This window comes from Puma concolor, chromosome B1, assembly GCF_028749965.1.
Source record: "Puma concolor isolate L17-30 chromosome B1, mPumCon1.1.hap2, whole genome shotgun sequence".
Taxonomy (NCBI): Eukaryota; Metazoa; Chordata; class Mammalia; order Carnivora; family Felidae; genus Puma; species Puma concolor.
Genome location: NC_141670.1, coordinates 106,350,447 through 106,374,196, shown reverse-complemented (window position 1 = coordinate 106,374,196; position 23,750 = coordinate 106,350,447). Strand labels below are relative to the sequence as shown.

At 40.1% G+C, this 23,750-nt stretch overlaps 1 protein-coding gene across 2 annotated transcripts in view; it reads right to left on the bottom strand.

The window, feature by feature from the left end:
- The window catches only part of PRSS12 (serine protease 12), a 77,723-nt gene extending 58,533 nt beyond the window's left edge, over positions 1–19,190 (bottom strand). The window contains exons 1-4 of one of the 2 annotated variants that reach the window (XM_025921712.2): positions 18,959–19,188; positions 18,293–18,851; positions 5,535–5,673; positions 3,085–3,263 (exon numbers count right to left, since the gene is read on the bottom strand). In XM_025921712.2, coding sequence (XP_025777497.1) covers positions 3,085–3,263; positions 5,535–5,673; positions 18,293–18,803 — 829 coding nt within the window. In that variant the 5' untranslated portion in view covers positions 18,804–18,851; positions 18,959–19,188. Of the gene's footprint in view, positions 1–3,084; positions 3,264–5,534; positions 5,674–18,292; positions 18,852–18,958 lie in introns of both variants that reach the window. The other variant, XM_086704321.1, reaches the window with a different exon arrangement.
- Positions 19,191–23,750: the final 4,560 nt, after the last annotated feature.

Genomic DNA, 23,750 nt, shown 5'->3' with positions numbered 1-23,750 from the left:
TAACAGCTAGAACTGAGGACAGAGATAGTGCCTTTCTCTTTCACCTGGGTATCTCAGGTTCCCGGCATACAGAAGGCACATAATGAATATCTGTGGGCTGACTGGCTGACAAGTGATAGCTAAAAACCTAGAAAGAATATCCCAAACATGGAAAAATAATTAGCAATATTCATTCACTCAGTTCTGTTTAACAAACAGATATTAGGCACCTGCAGGGCTGCAGGGCATTCACAGGAACACTAGACAGACCCCACCTTCACGAAGTTCACTACCTAAGGACATGAACAAAGTGAGTACAGAGAAGAGATCATCAGGAACATGTAGGGATTCAGAAGCAAGGTAGTCTGGGAATCTCTTCTGAAGAAGCTGTTATCTGAAGAGGGCCAAGGTGGATGGATGGGATTTCAAAAGTCAGAGATGGGGTAAGTGCATTTCAGGAAAAATGAACAGGATGAGCAAAAGCACAAAGAAGCACAAAGGTGAATGTGTTTGGGAAATAGTAAGCCAGGATAATTTTTCTAGAATAAAGGATGTAATATGGTAAAAGGTTCAGAATAGGCTGGGCCCCTATTCAGAAATTTAATTGTAGCTTTTGCCAAATGCTAATCATTTATCCACATGAAACAGTTTTCTAATTCCTCCATAGTGAAAGCAGCTGTCTGTAAACGGTATTGGGATATTCATATTTATATTCAAATATCATACTTGAGTTTTGCAGCACAGATTCAGACCAGTGAATATTTACATTTACTCATTCTGATCTTTAGAATATAGCTCATTTATATAAATCAACTAGTACTTATAATTTATAAAAGGATAAAGATAGTTTTAATAAATATACATGTTCTCAATATTGTATACTAGCTTCTTATAATTAACTGATGGCTGACTAGTGGTAAGAAACTTAAATTTGCATATTATGTTTATTTTCCCTTTAAAAAGCTTGGAAAACATAGAAAAAAATGATGGAAAAATGTATAAGTTTTTTAAGTTATTATATTCTCCCCTGCCTCCCCTCCCCCTGCCACTGTGGTAAGCTTGGAGATAACAGAAAAACAAAAATTTTTAAGAGGAAACTTAAAATCACCTACAACCCAGAACCGTATGGCATATTACCTTATTTTGTGTGTTTTCATGTTTTATTTTAAAGCATGTGGGCATTTTTCTGGCTGTATAAGTAATTGTGAAAATATTAAAAAAACTCAAAGACCAAATGACATCAACATCCCACATCCTCCCGACAAGCACACAGAAAATCATTTGAAAGAGAATTCAATGAGGTAGTTGACTCATGTTTAACTTATGGATAAATAAAACTCCCAGACATGTTCATTAAGATTACTACTTCCTATACCCAATACTGCTACCCAATCTCCTACTTAGGAAGTGTTGGAAAAGCAACAAAGACTAGGTGACAAAACACTAAATGTAATTTGCAAACTAAAAAAAGTGTATTTATGGTCTATCACTGTGCCTTGAAGTAGACTCAGTGTTTGCTAATTTGAGCCTTTCTCATTCTCATTGGATCTTTTTTCACTCTCACTGCTAACTTATCTCAACCTCCTACATTTTGATAGATGCTTATAAATGACCTTAAATTTATCTTTGCAGTCTGAGTATAAACAGGTGGATAGATGACAGAGAGAAGAAGGAATTTTCTTAAATAGATAGATATCCTGAAAGAAAAATAATTAGTTTTCAACATATTATTTACTTCACTATTTGAAAAATGTTAAACATTTTACCAATCAGGTTGAACATAAAGTACAAGTAATAATCTACAAAAAGCAGTGCGTTATTGAGCCCAATTTACATCATCCTTGAGGCAGCAATGCATAAACATGCACTGCTCAAAGCAGCATTACCCAAAAGTGGAGAATCAAAGGAAGAAAAGGAAAAATTTACAAAACACCAAGATTTAACACGCATCTGGCCCACTCAAAAAAGAACTGTGGTTCTCTGAGCACATACCTGTCCCCTATCTTCCAACTGGTTCTCCCAACCAATTCATAGGAATTACTTTAAATTGAGACTCTGTTTTTTTTTTGTGGTGAGAAATTTTTCCATTCTTCCCCTGATATTTGTACTCCAACAGAAACCAATGCCCTGGGCTGGCTGCTAGCTTTTTAGGACCTGGGATATCTGATCATGCTTCCGTCTCCAAGGAGAATGCAAGAAGGGATGCTGTGACAGTGTGCTGTGACAGTCAACTACCTCACTGAATGCTCTTTCAAATGATTTTCTGTGTGCTTGTCAGATCATTAAAACATGATCCCCAGGGGCACGTCGGTGGCTCAGTTGGTTAACCATCCAACATCGGCTCAGGTCATGATCTCACGGTTTGTGAGTTCAAGCCCCGCATCCAGGTCTGTGCGGACACCTTGGAACCTGGAGCCTGCTTCAGATTGTGTCTCCCTCTTTCTCTGCCCTTCCCCTGCTTACACTCTGTATCTCTCTCAAAAATAAACATTAAAAAAAATTAAAATATGATCCCCAGAAAACCTATCAGCCGTCATGAAAAGCAGCTAGTCCGTCCTTTACTTATGTTCATATGAATATATGCATATTTTTGTGTACTGAAACCATATAGTTCATCATCTCATGACGAGGGTGTGGTGCATGGAAGGAGCCTTTATCCAAGGCAGTTATCCATATTATGGAATGTGCTGTCTACAACTCAAAGGAGAATAATGGTACCATGATGATATTCTATCCTATAAATATAGTGACAATATTTTGTTGTAGTTTCTGTATTCTATATTTGATTTCAAGATGATTTTCCATCTTGATTCTATCATGACTTTCCATTAGTAAAATAAATGTTTCATATATGATATTTCTGTAAACAAATTAGAGAAAAGAGAAAACACACTAAAAGTGAGATACCATTTGAAAGTCAAATGGAATTCAGAATGTTAGACGCACTCCTAACTAAAGACTATTTGACTGTAAAATATGATGATTCAGGCTTATGTCTGTATTTAAACTCTTTTAGGAAATGGTTTAACGAAGACAATTTTATCATCTGGAATTTTGTGGAAAACATAATGAAAGTAAAAAAAAGAGGCTTTTTTTTTTTTTTACCATGGGAAAAGCTACATGTGACAGCAGCTGCCATCTTCTGAGGACACACCCCACCCTGCCAGATGTCTTTTTCACAAAGCAGTATATTTTCTTCATCTCCTCGGCAACGGACATTGCTCCAATAAATGGGAATAAGGCCCAGTCCAGAAAACGGGGTTTGTTTTGCTACTCCTTTTCCTCTGGAAATACAATGATTGAGGTTAGGTTTATCAAATACAGGTGAATTTTTTTTGTCAAAGTATTTAGATTTTTAAAAATCGAAGAAATCAATAAAGATGGATGTGGAAGGAAAAGAAAAACAAAGAAAAAAAAACTACATAAGTTTCAAGCAAGTCAAAACTCAGGAGATCAAAATTTGGGTTGATTACTTATGAGTCTTTAATCAATCTTACAGGACTAATGGTATGCATGTGCCTTTACTACCTATAGCTAATTTTAGGGGAAAATGGGTAAATACTACAGATATTAAGGAAAAGCCTGGTGATTTTGTAGAAGTGTGTCGTGTGGCTCCATGAGACTTGGATTCTAGTCTGGACTCAGCTGCAAATTACTCTAAGCTGCACGTTTCTGCAAGCTCTGCTTTCTGATGTATAAAAGGAGGGGTCTGGATGCTTAAAGATTCTTTCCTACTCTAATATTTTAGGCCAGCATTTTCAAAATGATTATTATTACTACATGTAAGCAAGATAATATCAAGAGAGGTGATCATTCATAATTTTTAAAGCCTTATATATAGTATTTGCTAGCAAGACTTTGAAACCAATGAATAAAATAATAACATGCAGATGGGCTCTGCTTTAACTCACCTAATCTACATCTTTTATAAGTAACTTTTAATATTTAGCAATTGATATTAAATTTTAAAAAGATTAAATGCTTATCTGATTAACAGGGTAATCTCTAGAACTGTCTCCATACAACAGCTTCCATCAACCCAAACAGTAAACATTCGGGATATATCAAAAATATGAGTATGTCTTAGGGCACCTGGGTGGCTCAGTTAGTTAAGTGACTGACTCTTGGTTTCAGCACAGGTCATGATCTCACAGTTCATGGGATCAAGCCCCCACTTTGGACTCTGTGCTGACAGCATGGAGCCTGCTTGGGATTCTCTCTCTCCCTTTCTGTCTGCCCCTCTCCTGCTCATGGGCACTTGTGCTCTCTCTCTCTCTCTCTCAAATAAACATTTAAGAAAAATATGAACATGTCTTAATAGCAATAATTCTGAGCTGCTCTGATCTAATTGTACAATTCTTTTTTACAAAATGGACTACTGATCGCTTCTCGGCCTTTTGGCTAAGATCAAGTGCAAAATGGACTACTGAGGGGCACCTGGCTGGCTCAGTTAGAAGAACATGCAACTCTTGATCTCAGGGTCGTGAATTCAAGCTTTATTTTGGGTGTAGAGATTATTAATAATAATAATCAAATAAAAGGACAACTAAGAGATAATATAAGTAATCAGAGTAATCAGATTCCCTTACCTGAAGTTCTGTTTGCAAAGCTTCCTAGTGGGAAGACAGGAGGAGGCAGGCAGATTAAATGTCTTACTGATCTGACTGCAGTTGATTAACCTTTTCATTTCTATCATCATCTTTGATATTACCACTCACTGATTATTAGTCCAAAATATTTGTAAACTGCAAAATTTTCTTTCAGTCTTTTGGACCTGTCTATTCAAAACAAGATATTTTCCACACTTTCTAAAGATCTCTAGAGATAAAGGCCAAGAAAAACATCTGGCATGTGTACTTAGAAAAAAAATAAATGAGACACAAAAACAGAACAATAAGAGCAACCACAAAAGCAAAACCTTGTGTTCCGAAATGGAGCCTTCTGCTCCTGGTGAAATCCCCTGGCAATTGGCATAAAGGTGCCAGGGCTGTTGGAAGTTGGAGCGGACAGACTGTTTCACAGAGAGCGCTTGGAGCAGCCAAGAAGCCACGGTCACTGCAGGGCACTGCTGGGGCTGATGAAAGCAGCCATTCTCTAGCAGGACCTCCTCAGCACAGAACCCCCAGGCCTGGACATCACCCCTTACCCATTTCGGGATGGAAGCACAGGTAAACACCGCCTTCTTCACGCACAAAAAGATGTAAGCTGTGGATGGCTAAAAGTAGACAGTTAAATGCAAATGACAGCAGTCTAGGGCTGCATGAGCTACTGAGAAATTACAATTCTCAGAATCAAATTCTTTATTTCCTAGGACTAAACAATTAATGTTAAAGACAAAGAGCAAAAGATGCTTTTGACTTTTGACCACTTAGCATTTGCATATTTTCTGGTTAGCATTCCTTCCACATGCAGCCCTTTCTTTATAACTCTTGTGTAAAGGGAGAATAAGGGACATGAGAAGGAAGGAAGATGTCATCTTTCCACAGCAGTGATGGGTGCCCACCATTATTTGCAAATATTAGCAGCCTGATCGGGTCAAGGATGGGCGAACTCACCCCTGCTGCAGCTGGTGACAAATGACTGATGCATCGGAATCATCCCAGTGGCTGCTACACACTGTGCCCCAAACTCCATTCACATAGATTTCCACTGTGCCTTCAAACTCATTTTTGCCACCTCGAAGTCGTACTGACCCTGAAGCGGAAAAGAATCCCAAAATCCCTTAATAGCAAATCAGCATTTGAACATTATTACTTCACCATTCCTTAGTTAACATGATTTTCCCACATAAGTGGTGAGAGATCCAGTCAGAACAATTCAGTGTCCATGTTAATGGCATGCGCTTCTTTCTTTAAATGAAGGTTTAGCAGATTCTTTTTTATTTAGTTTATTTTTTTTGATAATTGACTTCATGGTGTCAATACTACTTCTGTTTTCTTCTTTAGCTAAGCAAACAGAAAGTCCAATTACATTTTAAAAGGGGACAATGTGGAAGAGTATGACTAATGTCTGATGTTACATCCCAAATATTGGATTATATCCCATACAAAATGCTTATCATTTGTGTATCATCTTCCACTTCACATGAGGTCATAGATAAGAAGCAGAGAAACAAAATTCAGTGCTCTATTTACAAATTAGTTGTAACTGACTGCGTTATATATTCCTTCTATGGGATTTGTTCATCACTAAAGAGCAAAATGCTGTTTCCTCTTTTAACTTCAAGCAGTAGTCACGAAAATTCTAAAGATTATGTCTATAATTTCAAAAAGGTGGTGGTGTTAAAAACATTGCCTAATGTCAATCTTAGGAAAACTGCCACTAGGTAGAATTGTTTGGTATAATGAGTGTCCCTGGAAATTTGCCTTCCCTTACACACCATCTTCACTCAGCTGCTGCAGAGATCACGACTTGAGTCATTCTTTCCAGTCTTGAAAAGAGTCAAAATTAAAATTCGAGCACCCTCATGGGACACCAGGGTGGCTCAGCTGGTTAAGCAACCAACTTTGCTCAGGTCATGATCTCACAGTTCATGAGTTCGAGCCCTGCATGGGGCTCCGTGCTGACAGCTCAGGGCCTGAAGCCTGTTTGAGATTCTGTGTCTTCCTCTCTCTGCCCGTCCCCTGCTTGTGCTTTGTCTTTTTTCTCTCTCTCTCTCTCTCTCACAAATAAACATTAAGAAAAAATTTAAAAAAAACAAATGCAAGCACCTCAGGAAAAATAACATCCCATAAAAGTGAGGATGGATCAGGGTGCCTGCGGGGGCTCAGTTGGTTGAGCGTTTGACTCTTGGTTTCAGCTCAGGTCATGATCTCACAGTCTCGGTCTCATGAGTTCGAGCCCTGCATAGGTGTCTGGGCTGACAGCTGGGAACCTGCTTGGAATTCTCTGTCTCTCCTCTCTGCCCCTCCCCCGCTTGCACTGTCTCTGTGTCCTCAGAATAAATAAGTAAACTTAAACAAAAAAAGTGTAGATGAATTCAGGTTTCCCTTCTAATTGCCATTGGTTTGCAAAGTGGCTACTGGGAGGCCACAAGTCGGGCACTTAAGCAGAGATAGAAGCACTTATCATTTCACAGATAAAGAAATCAAGAAATTAAGTTCTATCAAAAAACTGTCATATTTTGCATATTTCAAAGTTGTTTCAAAGTCTGACTTTAAAATAATTTTTCCAAAATATTAGATTCACAAATTATCCATTCACTTCATTTGCAGGGGCCCAGGCATCTCCCACTATTATTTTCCAAGTCATCATCATTTAAAAATGAAACTATTTAAGAAACACATATTGTATTTCTCATGATAAATACAAAGTGTCATTTAATTCAAACAATATTAAGACAATATTAAATGGAAGGAACACATTACACTGCCAAATCCTGATTATGCAGGAGAGAGCATGGGCATGGATCATTCACATGGCAGATAAATCTTAATCACTCACACATTCCAAACCTCTTTAGTTCACTAAGCAGGAGGAATCCCTGTTTGGCTCAACGAAGAGTGTGAACTGCACAACATTTTTAAAGAAATATGTCTGAAGAGTTTAACTGAGCTTTAATGATTTTTTAATCACAAAATCTCTTCCACAGAGACCTACATAATATTATGCATATTGCAAATGCCAGCATTTTATTTCAACTCAAAGAATTCACTTGCTCACCTCAAACAAACATTATTTGAAATGATATTTAAATTGATCTATTATCTATTAATCCTCCTCCACTAGATTACTCGAGTCAAAGGGTTGGAAGAAAGTTCTAGCAATGAAAACAAACTGGAATACTACTTGTGCGTGTTAAAAAAAATCATAAAAAATGTAATATACTGCCTAAATCACCAAAAAGCTACCAATAAGAAATGATGCATACATAACATCTAAAGATTAAGGCATTTGGAGATAAGGCATAGAAAACTCTGCATAAAGTATAATTATCACCCTCACATCATTAGAATGCAGTGACAGAGCTGGAAACAGCTTCCAGGTCAACTATCAGTTCCTCCATCATTCCTCAGATTCTCCAAACATGCTGTGAAAGGCTGGATTCATTTAGCTGTATCTGCTTCATGGCAAGAAATGTGGAGTGTTCATCCAGTTTCTCTTTAACAAGTGAATACAAATATTTGCAATTCTGGAAAGTCAATTTGCATGTCAATGGCTAATGACTTCTCCATCGGAATCCATTCCCAACACCAACATTTGCAAGGCACACACCTTTCCAGTAGTGCTTCCATCCCCCAGCCCTCAAAGTAGTTTATCCTTTTCTTTCTTTTTTTTCTTTTTTAATTTTTTTTTCAACGTTTTTTATTTATTTTTGGGACAGAGAGAGACAGAGCATGAACGGGGGAGGGGCAGAGAGAGAGGGAGACACAGAATCGGAAACAGGCTCCAGGCTCCGAGCCATCAGCCCAGAGCCTGACACGGGGCTCGAACTCACGGACGGCGAGATCGTGACCTGGCTGAAGTCGGACGCTTAACCGACTGCGCCACCCAGGCGCCCCAGTTTATCCTTTTCTTAAGGCCATAACAATTTCTAAAATATTATGAGAAATTATCTACTTTGGAATCAGAGTGAGTAGTTCTTAATGGTACATAATTCCATGCAGTTCATAATTCTTCAAATAATTATTTGAAAGAGCACTTTAAAAACTATCAGCATAATACATGCTCCAAAATAGTAAAGGATTGACATACATTTAAGATAAGTAGTTTTTATTTGGTTTTGGTTTTACTCTGTTCTTGCTTCATTTATTTTCTTAGAATGGTTAAGGTGGTCAAAATCTTTAAAAATGCATGTAACGCATTTCCCTCAATTTATGGATAATAAAGATTTGGACCAAATCAACTGACAGGACCATTTCCTCAGTTCTCATCCTTCCTACTGTTCCTCTGTTTCCAACTATCTCCTAGATTCCTGTCATTTCTACCATCTCTGAACCTGAGCAAAGACCCTGCCTTGTTTTTGCATTTTATGTCTTTTTCATGTCTGTGCATTTATGTTCTTTGCATAATGCACTTTATGCATTATGTCATGTTGGCTTTCACCATTCTATTTGAAATATTCTATTCTAATTTGAAATACTGCAACTAATCTACCAAACATTTTATGGGAATAAATTAGCCAGGCAGAAGTGTCAGACAGCCTGAGTAAGTTTTATACACTGCCAACAGGATAGAAGTGACTTTCCAGGGATCTACATCTGAGGCTGACCCTCCAGTCGAGGACCCACTTCATGGGTTGTGCAAATTTGCAGGACTATACATCTGCACAAATTTATAGGTGAACAATTACAAAATGAAGAAAAGGAAATATCCTTAGCTCAACAACAACAAAAAAAAGATAGGATGGAACAATGAAGCACTCCACAAAGGTCAAAGCCTGGTAAACTCATTTATACTGCTGTCCTAATAATAAAGTTCTTTTATTACCTAAAATTGATCCCTCCTCCTTCCCTCACACTCCCCTTCCTCCAGCCAACTACTTTGCCATGTTCCTCACAGTCTCAGCTAATGTCTCTGTACAACATGGGCTGCCCAGTCTTAAAGCCCCTCAAGTGACAATTTGACGGAAACTATTCTATTCTAAATATTCCTACTTTTAAAATGTGTTAATAATAATTTAAATTTTGAAGTCTTAACAGAGGTTTTAGGCCAACTATAACAGGCACTACGAAATTATAAACTGAACCAGTACTAGAAGGAAGTCTGGAACTGTAAAGCTGTGTGTGATATCATGTCATGGAGAGGTGTCCCTGGAGTTCATGAAATGGATTGCCCACTCCTCAAAAAAAGTTAAGTGTCTGTTGGTATTACAATCACCTAAAGGCGAAATGTGCCAATGTACAACAATGCTCAGAATTCCACTATCTTAATTCCCTGCTAAAACTGTTGAAACTATTGTCATTTCAGTTTACTCTTATTTTTCTTCTATGTAGTTATACCTCTAGTTTTGTAAAAGAAAGGGAGCATAAAAGATGCATGTTGCTCAAATTTGCTTTATGGGAAAATTTGCTAAAAACCAGGAATTCCTCGGGTGCCTGGTTGGCTCAGTCAGCACAGCATGAGATTCTGAATCTCAGAGGGTCATGAGTTTGAGCCTTACTTGTAGAATAGAGTTTACTTAAAATAAAATTAAAAAAAAATTTTTTTTAAACACAAGAATTCCCCCAAATGGAAAGACATTAAAGAAGGATTCTCTTTAACCATTTTATCAGTCTCAATGGACACAAGAAAATCTTCCAGAGAACAGCTGACTAGATTAAAATTCCCTTCATTCGTTTCATTGGTTTCTCACTTTTTAAGGCTATTATGATGGGTTGAATTCTATTCCCCCCAAAAAACTTCCACTACCTACAGATGTGACCTTATTTGTAAATAAGGTCTTTGTTGATGACGAAGTTAACATGAGGGCATAAGGGTGGTCTCTAATCTAGTATGACTGTGTTCTTATAAAAAGGAGGAATTTGGACACAGAGACCCACACAGCAGGAGAATAACAGCTGAAGATGGGGTTTACAGTATGACAAGCCATGGAACTCTCAGAAACTAAGAGAGCCCTGGAAAAGATCCTTCCCTGATGTCTTCAGAGGAAAGGTGGCCCTGCTGATACCTTGACCTCAGACTTTAAGCCTCCAGAACTGTGAAACAATACACTTCTATTGTTTAACCCACTCAGTTGTGGTACTCATCATAGCAGCTCTAGCAAACTAATAGAGCCCTTAAGGTATTACGCCTCCTTGGACAGCTAGGAAAACCACCCTTTTCATACTCCATGCTTCAAGGACACCTAAAAGAAATATTAGGAAAGGAACCAAGTGGGTCAGTGATCTTTGTTCTGTAAGTCCAGCTCATTCCAAAATAAACCAAATGACAAGATATGCTTATTTAGTTAACTAACATGCACTTAGAGAATGGCATTCGCTTGTTTGAAGAGAAAGAAAAAACAGCAAAAAAAAAAAAGGAAGTAGTGTTTTCTGAATAGAATTAATAATAAATATTTTTACATCTCTTAAATTTTTTTTTTCAACATTTATTTATTTTTGGGACAGAGAGAGACAGAGCATGAATGGGGGAGGGGCAGAGAGAGAGGGAGACACAGAATCGGAAACAGGCTCCAGGCTCTGAGCCATTAGCCCAGAGCCCGACGCGGGGCTCGAACTCACGGACCGCGAGATCGTGACCTGGCTGAAGTCGGACGCTCAACCGACTGCGCCACCCAGGCGCCCCGACATCTCTTAAAATCACAACTCAAAAAATGAACAAAATAAAATTACCATTATCATACAAATCCTTTCTCATCTATTACTGAACTTCACAGAAGCACAAAATAATTCATTTTAGTCATTGCTATTGTTCTGGTGGAATCAGAAAGAATGCATGCTGATGACATCAAGTTATTGCTCAGATCTTTGACACAAAGTATACTTAAAGCTGAAGTCATAGAGAAAGTTCAGTTTATGAACCATTCAGAAGAAAAAAGCCCCATTACATGTTGGATGGTTTAGTACATGTATTTCACAAATGAATTAAACATAATCCTATGTCTTATACCAAATGCAACCCTTGGGAAATACACTAAATGATCATTTCCTATCTTAATTATAAAATATACAAAAAAATTCACATTGCCTAGAAACAACTGAATTGGGAGGTTGTTAGTTGCATTTTTCAAGTACAGTACAGGAGGCAAGTTTAATTTTGATGTTATTTTCATCCTATACCCTATTTGATAGTACTAAGTTATACTATTTTTGCTTATAATTGTATTCACCCATAACTGGCTTTAGCATTGTGAAATAGATTTTATTCAAATCATTCCATGTCAAAATGAAATCAAATCCATCTTTTAACACATGAAACATTCCCCTGGACTGAGATCCAACTGAACTATATCTACCTCCATTAGATCACATCTATAATTCATATTAGTTGTTCATTTATTATTCATGTAGATACCTTCAGTGCTGAGAAAAAAAAATCTGGTCTAATTCAAAACGAGAGAGTATCAAAACAATGAGAGTATCCTTTCAATAAGCAATTCTACCCACTTACATTGAGATTATTAGAAATTCAATTATTCCTTCATTTAAAATATTACACAGTATTATGCAAAAGAAGACTCTATCCATGGTTTAATTATGACATACTAACAATATATAGATAACCCTAGAGGGAAATTACACCAGCTGTGTGTCTCTGAACTATTCATATGTAAGCAATGGTGTGGGTATTAGCATTTTATTTTTCAGTTCTGAGTGATGAAATTAAACTACTCCTGGTAGTAATCCTCTTATCTGTCTCCCAGAATAGGTATCACAGGAAAGGTAAAGAAAATGCTTAGTATTCTTCTGACATCTCAACCAGAGGATACAGGTGATTTCTTATTCATCGTTGTAATTGCTGCTCCTACTGTGAACTCACAAAACATTTAATGAAATCTACTTTTGCCTTGTTAGAAGGATTGGCATTTTCCATTCTTTGTGTCCTTCTGGTAAGCGTAATAAAAAGTACTGAGGTTGTATCTTGTAGTGGTGCGTGGGGGGGGGGGGGATCTCACTACTTTAGTGCTCTGCATATAATAAATTTTTTATTAATATTGTTGTGCTGACTTGCAGGAAGAAAAGGGAGGAGGGGTGAGGGGGGATGGCTCTAGAAAAGTAAGATAATAAGAGGCAAAAAATAAACATTTCCTGATTTTCTAGACAACAGGGCGTCAATCACATACAAGGCAGTCTAAATCAATTGCTAATATAGATGCACTGAATGCCTGTTTACAATGCAGACCAAAGGAAGAGACTTCAGAGAACAGCTTTCTTTACAAGTTAACTCAGGGATGGGGGAGGCTTAAAAATTAGAATTAAAAGTGTTTACCAAGCAACTGAGTTAACTTCCATATTCTTAACAATTATGGGATTATTCATTTCAGACATAAATTTACTAGACCTGCAAACTGCATCTTAAAATAAGAAAATATGCTTTTTCAATCAAATCAGGGTCTAAATGTGATTCATCTAGATACAGCTGAAAAATGAATGTAACATTTCACAGCACAATTTTTAAAATTACTTACTACTACTTTTTTAACGTTTATTTTTGAAAGAGAGTGCACAAGCACAAGTGAGGGAGGGGCAAAGAGAAACGGAGACAGAGAATCCAAAGCAGGCTCTGTACTGTCAGCGCAGAGCCCAAGGTGGGGCTTGAACTCATGAACGGTGAGATCATAACCCAAGCAGAAATCAAGAGTCAGATGCTTTACCTAATAAGCCACCCAGGCACTCCTACTTACTACTATTTTTTTTTAACAGTGTTAAGGTTCCCAAATGGAGGGACAAACTCCAACCATACTTCTTAGCAGACCCTGTTGGTTCTCCTCAACAACCATCTCACTTTGTCTTGGTAGGAGAGTCCCCATGTGTTCAGAGGTAAATCTTGATTAAACTATGCAATTGTGTTAACTGAATTTCCCCTTCTAGAGAGTGCCAGAGGAACATGTGATCCAGTCTTAGCCAATGAAACGCAGGAGGAAGTCTGTGGGGGAATTCTAGGAAGGTTTCCTTGCTCTTTCAATGGGACCTACATGAGGAGGGGCCCTCTCTTTCTACTGCAGGCTATCCTATCTCAACATGAAGCCTGGAATAACCACTAGCCTAACAATAAAAGCCACATTTAGAGAACAGAGGAGGCAAGAGAACAACAAAAACAGAGCTGTAGCATGTTGGAGCCCAACTTTTTGTAATATGAACAATTAATCTCCTTATTGCTTCAGTCATTTTGAATTGGGCTTTCTATTCTTTGCCATCAAAACCACCCTTACTGATCCAAGCCACATTCATACCCAAGTTTGTAATTATAATTTGTTTTCTCTTCTAAAGGCATATTTATTTTCATAGTCATAATGTATATAAATTTGGTATCCATCTTTTCCCATTAACATTATCATCAGCATTTTTCCAGTTTTTATATGTAATCTTTACAATTAGCACTTTAGAAACTACCTAGTATCTATTAAATGAAGGGACCTCTGTGTAGTATCTTATTGCTGGATATTTAGGTCTGCCTCCACAATTTTGAACCAAATCACTTTTACAAATATTACCTTAACACACACACACACACACACACACACTCAAAGACAGTGACCACATGTGTATATACACTTCGAGACCATCATTCATAAAAGGCAATAGCAATGGATGTCTTACTTTCTTCTTAAAAAAAAAAAATCTTCACTCTAATAGTCAGATAATGCCCCAAATCAAAGCATTTTATATCTGCCTTATCCTGAAGAACAGACTGAGCTCAAAATTTAAAATCCAGCCAGGAAATGTATCAAATTTGGTATTGCTAATGTTTTTCAGAACCTGTTACATAGAATCAAGATGCAGCATTTTTTTTTTTTAAATGCAAGGGACAGCTTTCAGCCAACTTTTAATTAACAATCATTTCAAACACCAGATGGACTTCAAAGACTACAGCCTGTAAACAATTGTCCCGCAAGTCTGCTGCCTCCGTTTCAATCAGGAGACTGGAGTGGGTACGTGCATATGAACAGCTTAGCATGATGACATGACAAAAAGTCAGATCTACGCATCATTCTTCCTGGTGAAATCTCAATTATTAGAGCATTATCGTTATACACAGTACCTGTTTTACCCAACGGCCATCGGTCACCTATGGGTGAGTTCCACTCAGCTGCTTGTAACAGAGAGTATTAGCACAGCATCAAGTTTCCCCATCTGCCATGCCAACCAATGACTAGAAAGTGATTTTGCCTTCCTAGTCAGGAAGCTCTAAATTACTGCAGGGTACTGGGGGGGAATCAGTTGCCTGTTAATTCTTTCTCTTGAAACATAAAAATAGGGGCGCCTGGGTGGCTCAGTCAGTTAAGTGTCCGACTTCCACTCAGGTCATGATCTCGGGGTTCATGGGTTCGAACAGCTCAGAGCCTGGAGCTTGCTTCAGATTCTGTGTCTCCCTCTCTCTCTGCCCCTTCCCCACTTGCACTTTATCTCTTCCTCTCTCTCAAAGATAAACATTTCTTTAAACTTTTAAATAAATAAAATAAACTGAAAAAGAAACATAAAAGCAACCTAGTTCACATGCAGTTAATACTCATATTCTGGTGAACTAGGTTGTTATTACCCCCACACTAGTCAAATGAAAAAGCGTGGTGCTATTTCCTAGAATGACACAAAATTACCATAGATAGGCATGGCTTCTGCTTGATCCCATGCCTGGCAGAATTAAGTCACAGAATGATGGACTCAGTCTACCTAATCACCCACCACTCAATTCTAGATGGGTTCTGATGTCCTCCTCTGGTTTTCCCAAGTGTGACAAAGGGTCTTCAGCATCCAAATCACCTTGACCTGACCATTCAGTAGAAAAAGCACATTCCTGAGACAGATGTAAGGATTGCTCAATCAGGGTTTCTGAAGGCTAGAGCCTAGGTATCTGCATTTTAACAAGTCCCTTAGGTACTCATTACGAGAACAAACTCCCTGGGCTGATTCAGAGTATTCCAATTCACCAAACGATTCTTTACTACTAATTCATACAATTAGGGCCCAGGCATCATCTTTCTCACTCCAGACATTTGAGCCACTGGTATTTCCACACCCTGCCCTAGTTCACCTGCGATCCCCCCTCAGCACCCCTTCAACTAGGCTTAGACCAACTTTCTACCTTGAAGGCACCAACTTCCTCATTTCTCTCAATGCAACTGGATACGTGACTCTGGCCTCCAGTTTATTTTTTAAAGGAGAGATCTCACTACTATAAATTTTCTTTCCTTTTGTTCTAGTTTTTTTTTTTTTTAAGAAAAAGAAAAAAACTCTGGACATCTTAAAATCATAAGATACAGGAAATCATGTGCATTGAACCAAAAATAATTCACTTTTTCTTTCCTTTTAGACTCATCCTTAAGCTACAAAAATGGGGTCATCAGACAGCACATATATTTCTACATGTTTATATAATTAAAGAACCAGAGCAAAATGAGCTGTGACATGAAAATGGACACTACCTTCTAATGTTGTTATGAGAATTAAATGAGAAAACTAATATATAAAATGCTTAGCCCAGCATCCAACACGGAGTGAATGCTCAATAAATTCTAGCTGTTACCAGGCCAGGTCATTTTGGTACAGGCTCAGAACTGGAAAAGTTCTTTGAATTAATCTATTCAAAAACTGCTTTTCTGCAGATAAGGAAACCAAAACTCTGGGAATTAAGAGTCTTACCCAACACTACACAACTACTGCCAGAGCCAAAACAGACACAAGTGTTTTTTAAAGCACAAATCCATATTCTTTTCACTACTTCATGACAGCTTTGTTCACCCTCTGAAGGGAAAATAGGACCAAGACCAGAAAGCCATAAGGTTCAGAAAATGCCAGTCATTTTGAAGGTATGGATCATGCCTAATCAGAACGTAAGGGGTAAAGGACAGGATGGGAAGCTTCAGTTATCAAGACTGGGTCTGTGAAAGTAATTAATTATTACATAGACAGCCAATTGTTTTCCTGTACTTTTTTGCATGGGGCATTTATCTCCCATCTTGGGTGGTTTCTTTTGTTTCTCTTGTGTTCAATTGCTTTGCCCCAGGAAGTACTACACATACAAGTATGCAGTGTTTGGGATTCTGTCTGGTGAGAATTAGCTATGAACATAAAAACATCGCAGAGTCTGTGCTGCTGTTAGATTTAAATTTCTATTCAACACAAGATGGGAAACAAAGAACAACCTACTGTCCTCATTTGGAATATAAAGTTAAAGGAGTTACGTGTCAGACAGCAATTTACCACTATAGTGTTTTCACTTTAAATTCCACTTTTCTTTCAGTATATATATATATATATAGAGAGAGAGAGAGAGAGAGAGATTTCAGTATATACGTATACATATTTCCTAAATATACATTTAAAGATATGAAATATAGTACAATAGCAGGAAAGCAAAAAAATTTCCAATGTTTGCTAAACACGATATTTTACTGCAAATAATCTTACAGTAAATAATGAGACAATGCTGGGGCTCTTTGCCTGATATCACCTCAATTTTTTTTATAGCCACATTGGCATTCTGTCCATGAAACACGAGTATAGCAATGACTTCATTCTCTAGGATGAAGGATAATTGATCTTAACCTTCCTATCACTTTCCTTTAACTCAAAGCTAATGCAATTCAGATAAATAAAAATGTCTGCAGGAAAAGAATGGCACTACGAAAGCTAACCTCCAAATCACCTCCAAAAGGTACAAAGTACAACATATTTCAGAATCCCAATTCATGAAATCCCTGCCCCATAGCTGAGATGGAGAGCTGCCAAAAAGATGTTTGAAGGGAAATTCAAATTTTGAAGGACATGAAGTTTTTCTTTCCAGCTATTAATGAAGGGGGGGGGGGCGAGCTAATATTAAACAAAGCCTCAACAATTCAAAATGAAGCACTGTTCAAAGGCAGATCATTCACTTACATTAAACCTATTAATATGTTATCATTATGCCATAAAACCAAAACATCTTACCAACTTTATCTCTTGATGTCACCAACTAATCCCAAATGCCCACAAATAACATATGGAGCTAAAAAAATGGCATTCTTGAAAACTTAATTTGACTATATCATGTTGCTTCTTTCCTAAGATAGTTACTATTCCTATCTCTTTTTCCTTTCTTTTCTCTTCTCTCACTAATCATATTTACCATATTGTGCCCCAAAACTGAACATCACTTTGGCGAGTTGTATTCAGGCCAGGAGACTTTGCCATACTTTTTCAAACAGAGGCCAGTGGTGAGAATAAAGGCAAAAAGATGTATCACATACTTCCAAATCGGAGTCTATGGGGTGGGGGGAAAGTTATTGGTTGTATATTAGATTTAATATTTCCCTTTCCAAAACGAATAATTAGAAACTTTATCTCCGCCCTTACTTTGCCTCTTTCGTGTAAATATGGTAACGTCCTCACGGCAAACTACCCTAGAGAACACACATCCACCTGACGAACACGCACACACAAACACACACAGTGGCCAGAGACGGGATCCAGGAACCCAGAGTGCAGCACCTCTCACGAAAACTACCCTCACGACAACCTTCACACACAAAGCTCGCCTCGCTAATTTAAAGTCACGGTACCAGTGCGCTTTGCCGGTGCCTCCGCGGCAGCCAGCCATCCCGTCGGGCAATATAAACGCGAACTCTCACACACTCTCACTCGCTCTCCTCAAGGAACACCTAAAGCCCTCGGCACGTCAGGCTGGCTCCCCGCCAGTCCCGAGCTGCCGCCGCCGCTGCCCCGGGGTCACTCACCGTGTCTGCAGTCGCAGTAGCCCCAGTCCACCTTGCCGTGGGCGTTCCCATAGAAGCACCAGGGTCTGCCCGCGCCGTCCGGGCTCCGGCAGAAGTTGTGGCGCTGCCCTCGCAGCTGAGCCCAGCTCGCCGGGGGCGACCGTTCGAGGAAGGGTGGCACCTCTGCCCAGAGCAGACACGGGGCGCCGAAGTCCGTCACGTTGACCCAGGGCTCGCCGGCCGGGCAGTCCCCGGGGTGCGGCCCGGGCGTGCGCCCGGCATGGAGGGCGTGCAGGCGCTGGGCATGGAGCGCGGGCGGGGGGCGCGGGACGCGCGGGACGCGCGGGAGAGAGGGCGACGGAGGCGTCCTCTGTTGCCGCTGCTGGGTGGGAAGGTAGTAAGGGTGCGGGGGACCCGGAGGGAGCGAATGGCGATAACGGTGGTGGAGGGGATACCTGAGGACTAGATCAAAGCCGACCACTTCGGGGAGCGCCCCTAAAACCAGAGCTACCACGAAGCGGGCGAGCGTCATGGTGCCAGAGCAGCAGGGTTTGGTCCATGCTCCCTCGCTCCTCCGGTTCTGAAGGGAAGGAGGGGAGGGGGCGGAGGCGGGGCTGCAGCGTCCCTCGAATCCCCCACTCGAGTCCCCTCCCGCCCCCCGCGTGCCGACCGCCTTTCCCTCCCCACCTCGCCTCCCGCCACGGGTCCCGCGAAGCGCCTCCGCTCCTGCCCCTCGGAAGAGACAGTGGACCGTGAAATTTTGAGCTCGCTGAGACCAGGCTAGTGCAGAAGACTCGCCAAGAGAAGGCGCGGACTCCGCCGGGAGTGGTGGGGCCTGAGCCCCAGGTAGCCAGCGGTGGCTAGAGCCCGGGAACTCTGCCCCCTGGCTGCGGGCGCGGGACGCGCAGTCTCGCCCCGGAGCCGGACCTCTCCGCTTGGCCCCTACCGGGCTCCCGGCTGTCGCCGTCCGGGCCAGACCAGCTGCTGGCACCGCCGCAGCCTCGCTGTGCCGGAGCCAAGCCCGAGGGTGCCAATGCGGGGGAAGGTCTTGGCTGCCCCTGGCCGGCAAGCAACACGACCAGAGCCCCGCGTCTGGCGGCTCCCAAGCTTGGCACCAGTCCCTGTAACCGTCTCTCCTCCACCCCCATGCCCCCATGCCCTTGTCTAGTTTTACTGGTTTTGAAATCTTCAGAAGAGAAGTGTGGATGGATTTAGCTACAACTCTCCCCTGACAAGTCCCAGTATAAAAGTTAACAAAGCACGAGGAATGTTGAAGACATTTTACTGAAGTGTGAGCTCCTCAAGGACAAGACCACGTTTGATTTAGCCTTATATCCCGGTGCTTAACACTGTGCCCAACACTTATTAGACTCCAATAAACATTTGTTGAAATTAAATTCCTGAACTGACCCAGGGAAAGGAGCTTGAGCCTTTCTACTTCCTGCCTCCCACTTTCCACCGGGTGCCCTGGACAACACCAGTTGTTTGGTCATTACTGGGATTCAGTGAGGCCCTCTTAATACCAAATTTCCTTTCTAACCAGAGAAGACTTCATCCGTCCGGGTCTCCATCCTATCCAAAAGTCCATCCCTCTAACACCTGCCTCGTTTTTACAGGCCAAGGGACTTAAGCCTACACATTTGCCTCTCCAAAGTGGCCCCACTGCTGGCAGTTTTGAAGCTGCAGTATTGGCTTGGCCTGACCTTAGTAGAGCCTTTCAACAGCCCCTCTCCCCCTCCCCAAAGAAGTTGGCTTGGAATTTTTTTTTTTTTTTTTTTTTTTTTAATTACTGGTGCTGGATATTTTAGGATTTCTCCTTTCAGTTGTTCCTGACCATGCCACTGAAGTTAAACAAGGAACAGGAAGGCCAAAGAGATGGTAATATTTTACTTTCTGGTAACCATTTGCAGGACCATATTGCCCCATAATATAATGTACCTCGAAGAAAATGTGAGCGTAACTTAAACATTTATTGTTAAAACCTAGGTTTCAATTAGAAACTGATTTAATTCCCCAACCTCGCTCAAATAATCCATTTTTAACTTTCATGAATCATTTTATTGATTTTTTTCTCCACTACTATTTAACAAAATATTTGATTTCATTTCACAATGAATTGGGTAAAAAGAATCTTAGGAATCCCAGACTGTATTTGTCAAATCTTTATTCAAAATGTTTTCAGGGGCGCCTGGGCAGGTCAGTCTGTTAAGACTCTTGATTGCTGCTCAGGTCATGATCTCATGGTTCATGAAACTGAGCCCTGTGTCAGGCTCTGTGCTGACAGAATGGAGCCTGCTTGGGACTCTCTCTCTCTCTCTCTCTCTCTCTCTCTCTCTCTCTCTCTCTCCCCCCCTCCCACTGCTTGCTCTCTATCTCTCAAAATAAATAAATAAACAATTTTTAAAAAGATGTTGTTATCCAAGATGCTTTTATGCTTTATATTGTTTTTTTTTACTGATACTTTCCTGGCTCCAAAAGCATAGTTAAAATGGTACTTGTGAAAGAGAGTGAAAGAGGAAATAGCTCTCTGGAAGAGTTTGATTTACTTATTTAGGGTTCACCAATCACAGATTCTTGATATAATAGGGGACAATTCTAATAGGAGTTGTCCACCTGTTTCTCCACCTTCTGCCACCCGATTGGGCAGGGAAAGCTCATTGTGGGATTCTGGCTGGCCTGCTTAGATCCTGCCGCACTCCCTCACCTATATGGCTCCTCCACCAATTGTTTTCACACTTTGTGAGGGGTCTACTGGCAAACCTAGTTCTCACACATTTGTGTACCTTGAAGAGAGGGAAATAATGAAAGAGAAGAGAGTAAAAGGGAAGATTGTTGGAACTCCATTCCAGAGAGGAGAGATGCTTGGGCAGGCTGGCCTCTCCTCCAGCCCCCTGTATGACTTAAGAGGAGCTTGAGATTTCCCAAGGCCTACTTACATTTAACAGATTACAAAGCTGACATGTACAAAGTGGACTTACCCACAGAAAATTCCACATCTGGATTTAATCATCTACATTTTGAAATATCTTTCCTACACAATAAACTGGCATTCAGGCAGTTGGACTGTGAATTTAGGGGCCTCCATTTGGGCTTTGTCCTCTATTTTACAGGCAAAGTATGACCTAAACAGACCTGTGCTCTACATATTACTTCCCTCTTCTGCTAATATCTTCCTTTTCTCTCTTCTGTCATTCCTCTTTGCTGCTACCAACATGCAGATGTTTAGGATTTCCAATTCCCAATCCAATCCCTGAAATGCATTTCTTTCTCCCACCTCTACCACAGCACAGTGTGTGTTTGTGGGGAGGAGGGGTGTTTGCAAGGAGAAATTCTCTCCTTCTGCCTGGATTAGGCACTACCTAGCCACAGCACCCTCCTCAGATTCTCATTACCTCTATCAAAGCCAAAGGAAAGGGGGAGGCAACTCCATCTGGTAACAACTACAAAAACTCCACTGCTAATATTTTTTTTTTCCTGTCTTGCAATCCCTTCAGCAGAAACAAAGGAGCAACGAAAAGGAACTGACAGAAACAAGTATTTGACACCTTGCAGGCATTCCCCACCACGACACTTAGGAGGCCCCAGGAGGTCCCCATAATACCCCTTGTCAGTTCTGCCACCTCACTGATTTCATTCCCCAGAGTTCCACTACCCACAGCCTCAAGGCCTAAAACCTAGAAGAGTGAACAGGGGAGTCTGCCTGCTCTTATCACAGCAGGAAAGGTGGGCAGTCTTGAGGGGTAGGGGTGGGATACATGTATATCTGCATATCTGTATTTCCTATGCCAACTATGTTTTATGTATATAAACATTTGGTTTTATGGTTGTTTAGGAGATGATTTTACTGCACATATGTGATGGGTTGAAGAGCTCTTGTGTTGTTCTATTTGGAAATACAACCACTATGCATATTATTTTTACAGACTTCCAAAAACCAGTATGCAAAATAACTTTTGGAAAAGTTCCATTTGCAATTTGGGTACTGCCTGTATTGGAAAAGCTAGGAGTTTTTGAACTTACGGCATAAAATCAGCATTTACTTGTACAATACCAAGTGCAAGAAATGTGTTAAAAGAACACTGAGCATTGCTCTTTCATATAAAAGGGGGGTGGGGATCAAATATGAAAGCCTATGTAGGAACTGTGGGAGATTTGAAATTATAAGACATTATCAGGCTGATCTTTTAAAAATATTTTATGTTTAGTAATCTCTACATTCAGCATGGGGCTTGAACTCACAACCCCAATATTAAGAGCCGCATGCTCCACTGACTGAGCCAGCCAGGCACCCCAAAATTTTTATTTATTTTTTAATATTTATTTATTTTGAGAGAGAGAGAGAGCCCGAGTGAAGCAGGGGCAGGGAGAGAGAAGAATCCCTTCATGCTATCAGTGCAAAGCCCAACTCGGGGCTTGATCTCACGAACCATGAGATCATGAGCTGAACTGAAATCAAGAGTTGTAAGCTTAACCAACTGAGCCATTCAGGCACCTCTGATTTATTTTTTAAAATTTATCTAACCTTGGTATAAAATTTATCTAACCTTGGTATAAAAGCCCTATATGGAAACTAATTCTATGGATTCATTTTCAGGACTACTCAAATAATACACACTAGTAGATAAGGAATATATATATATATATATATATATATATATATATAGCATGAATTTCATATATATCTCAAAAAAATAGTTCCTTCAGCCTTGGAATCAAACTGATGCTCAGTCTGGCTCTAGCTCTAACTGGAGGATCTTAGATGAGTTCCCTTACTTCCCTAAGCCAAAGGCTTGACAAAAGGGACAGTAATGGTACTTGCATGATAAATCCCTGTGTGGAATAATTGAGATAATGCACATCAACTGTTGAACACAGTACTCAATAAATGCCAACTATAGTATGGTAGTATATTATCAGTAACTGCCTTTGAATTCTTAACCCCTCAAATTTAGCCACCCCATGAAAACCTGTGAACAAAGCAGGAAAATTTGTTCAGAGCTCCCGTCCCACCAAGCTTGTGTCTCTTAGTATACCTCAGTAATTCCTCTCTTGGATCAGGGACAATCACGAGGCTGCTCTAAGCTCCACTCGAGAGTTTGTCCTCTCAGAGGTCTCTCTACCTCTCAACAAGTTTGATCCCCAAAAGTCAATGAAACACTAAGTATTTTGGGTTAAAACACTTTTCCTGAGGAGTTTGCCAAAGTACGAGTGATTTTCAATTCCTCAGTTGCAAGTGGGAATAAACAGATTGGAAGAAAAGCAACACTAGAACTGCTCGTGAGTGATCTGGGAATCACAAAACCCAGTGCTGAAAAAGACTTAGCGCTCCAATTTTCTGTCAAATGCAGAAATCTTTGCTCAAAACCTCCTGATGAGTGGACTTCCAGCTATTTCTTGAAAACTACTGATGGGGCAAATTCTTACTTGGGAGCCAGCATACTCCATCTGTAGAAAGTCCAAATTGTTGGAAAAATCTCTG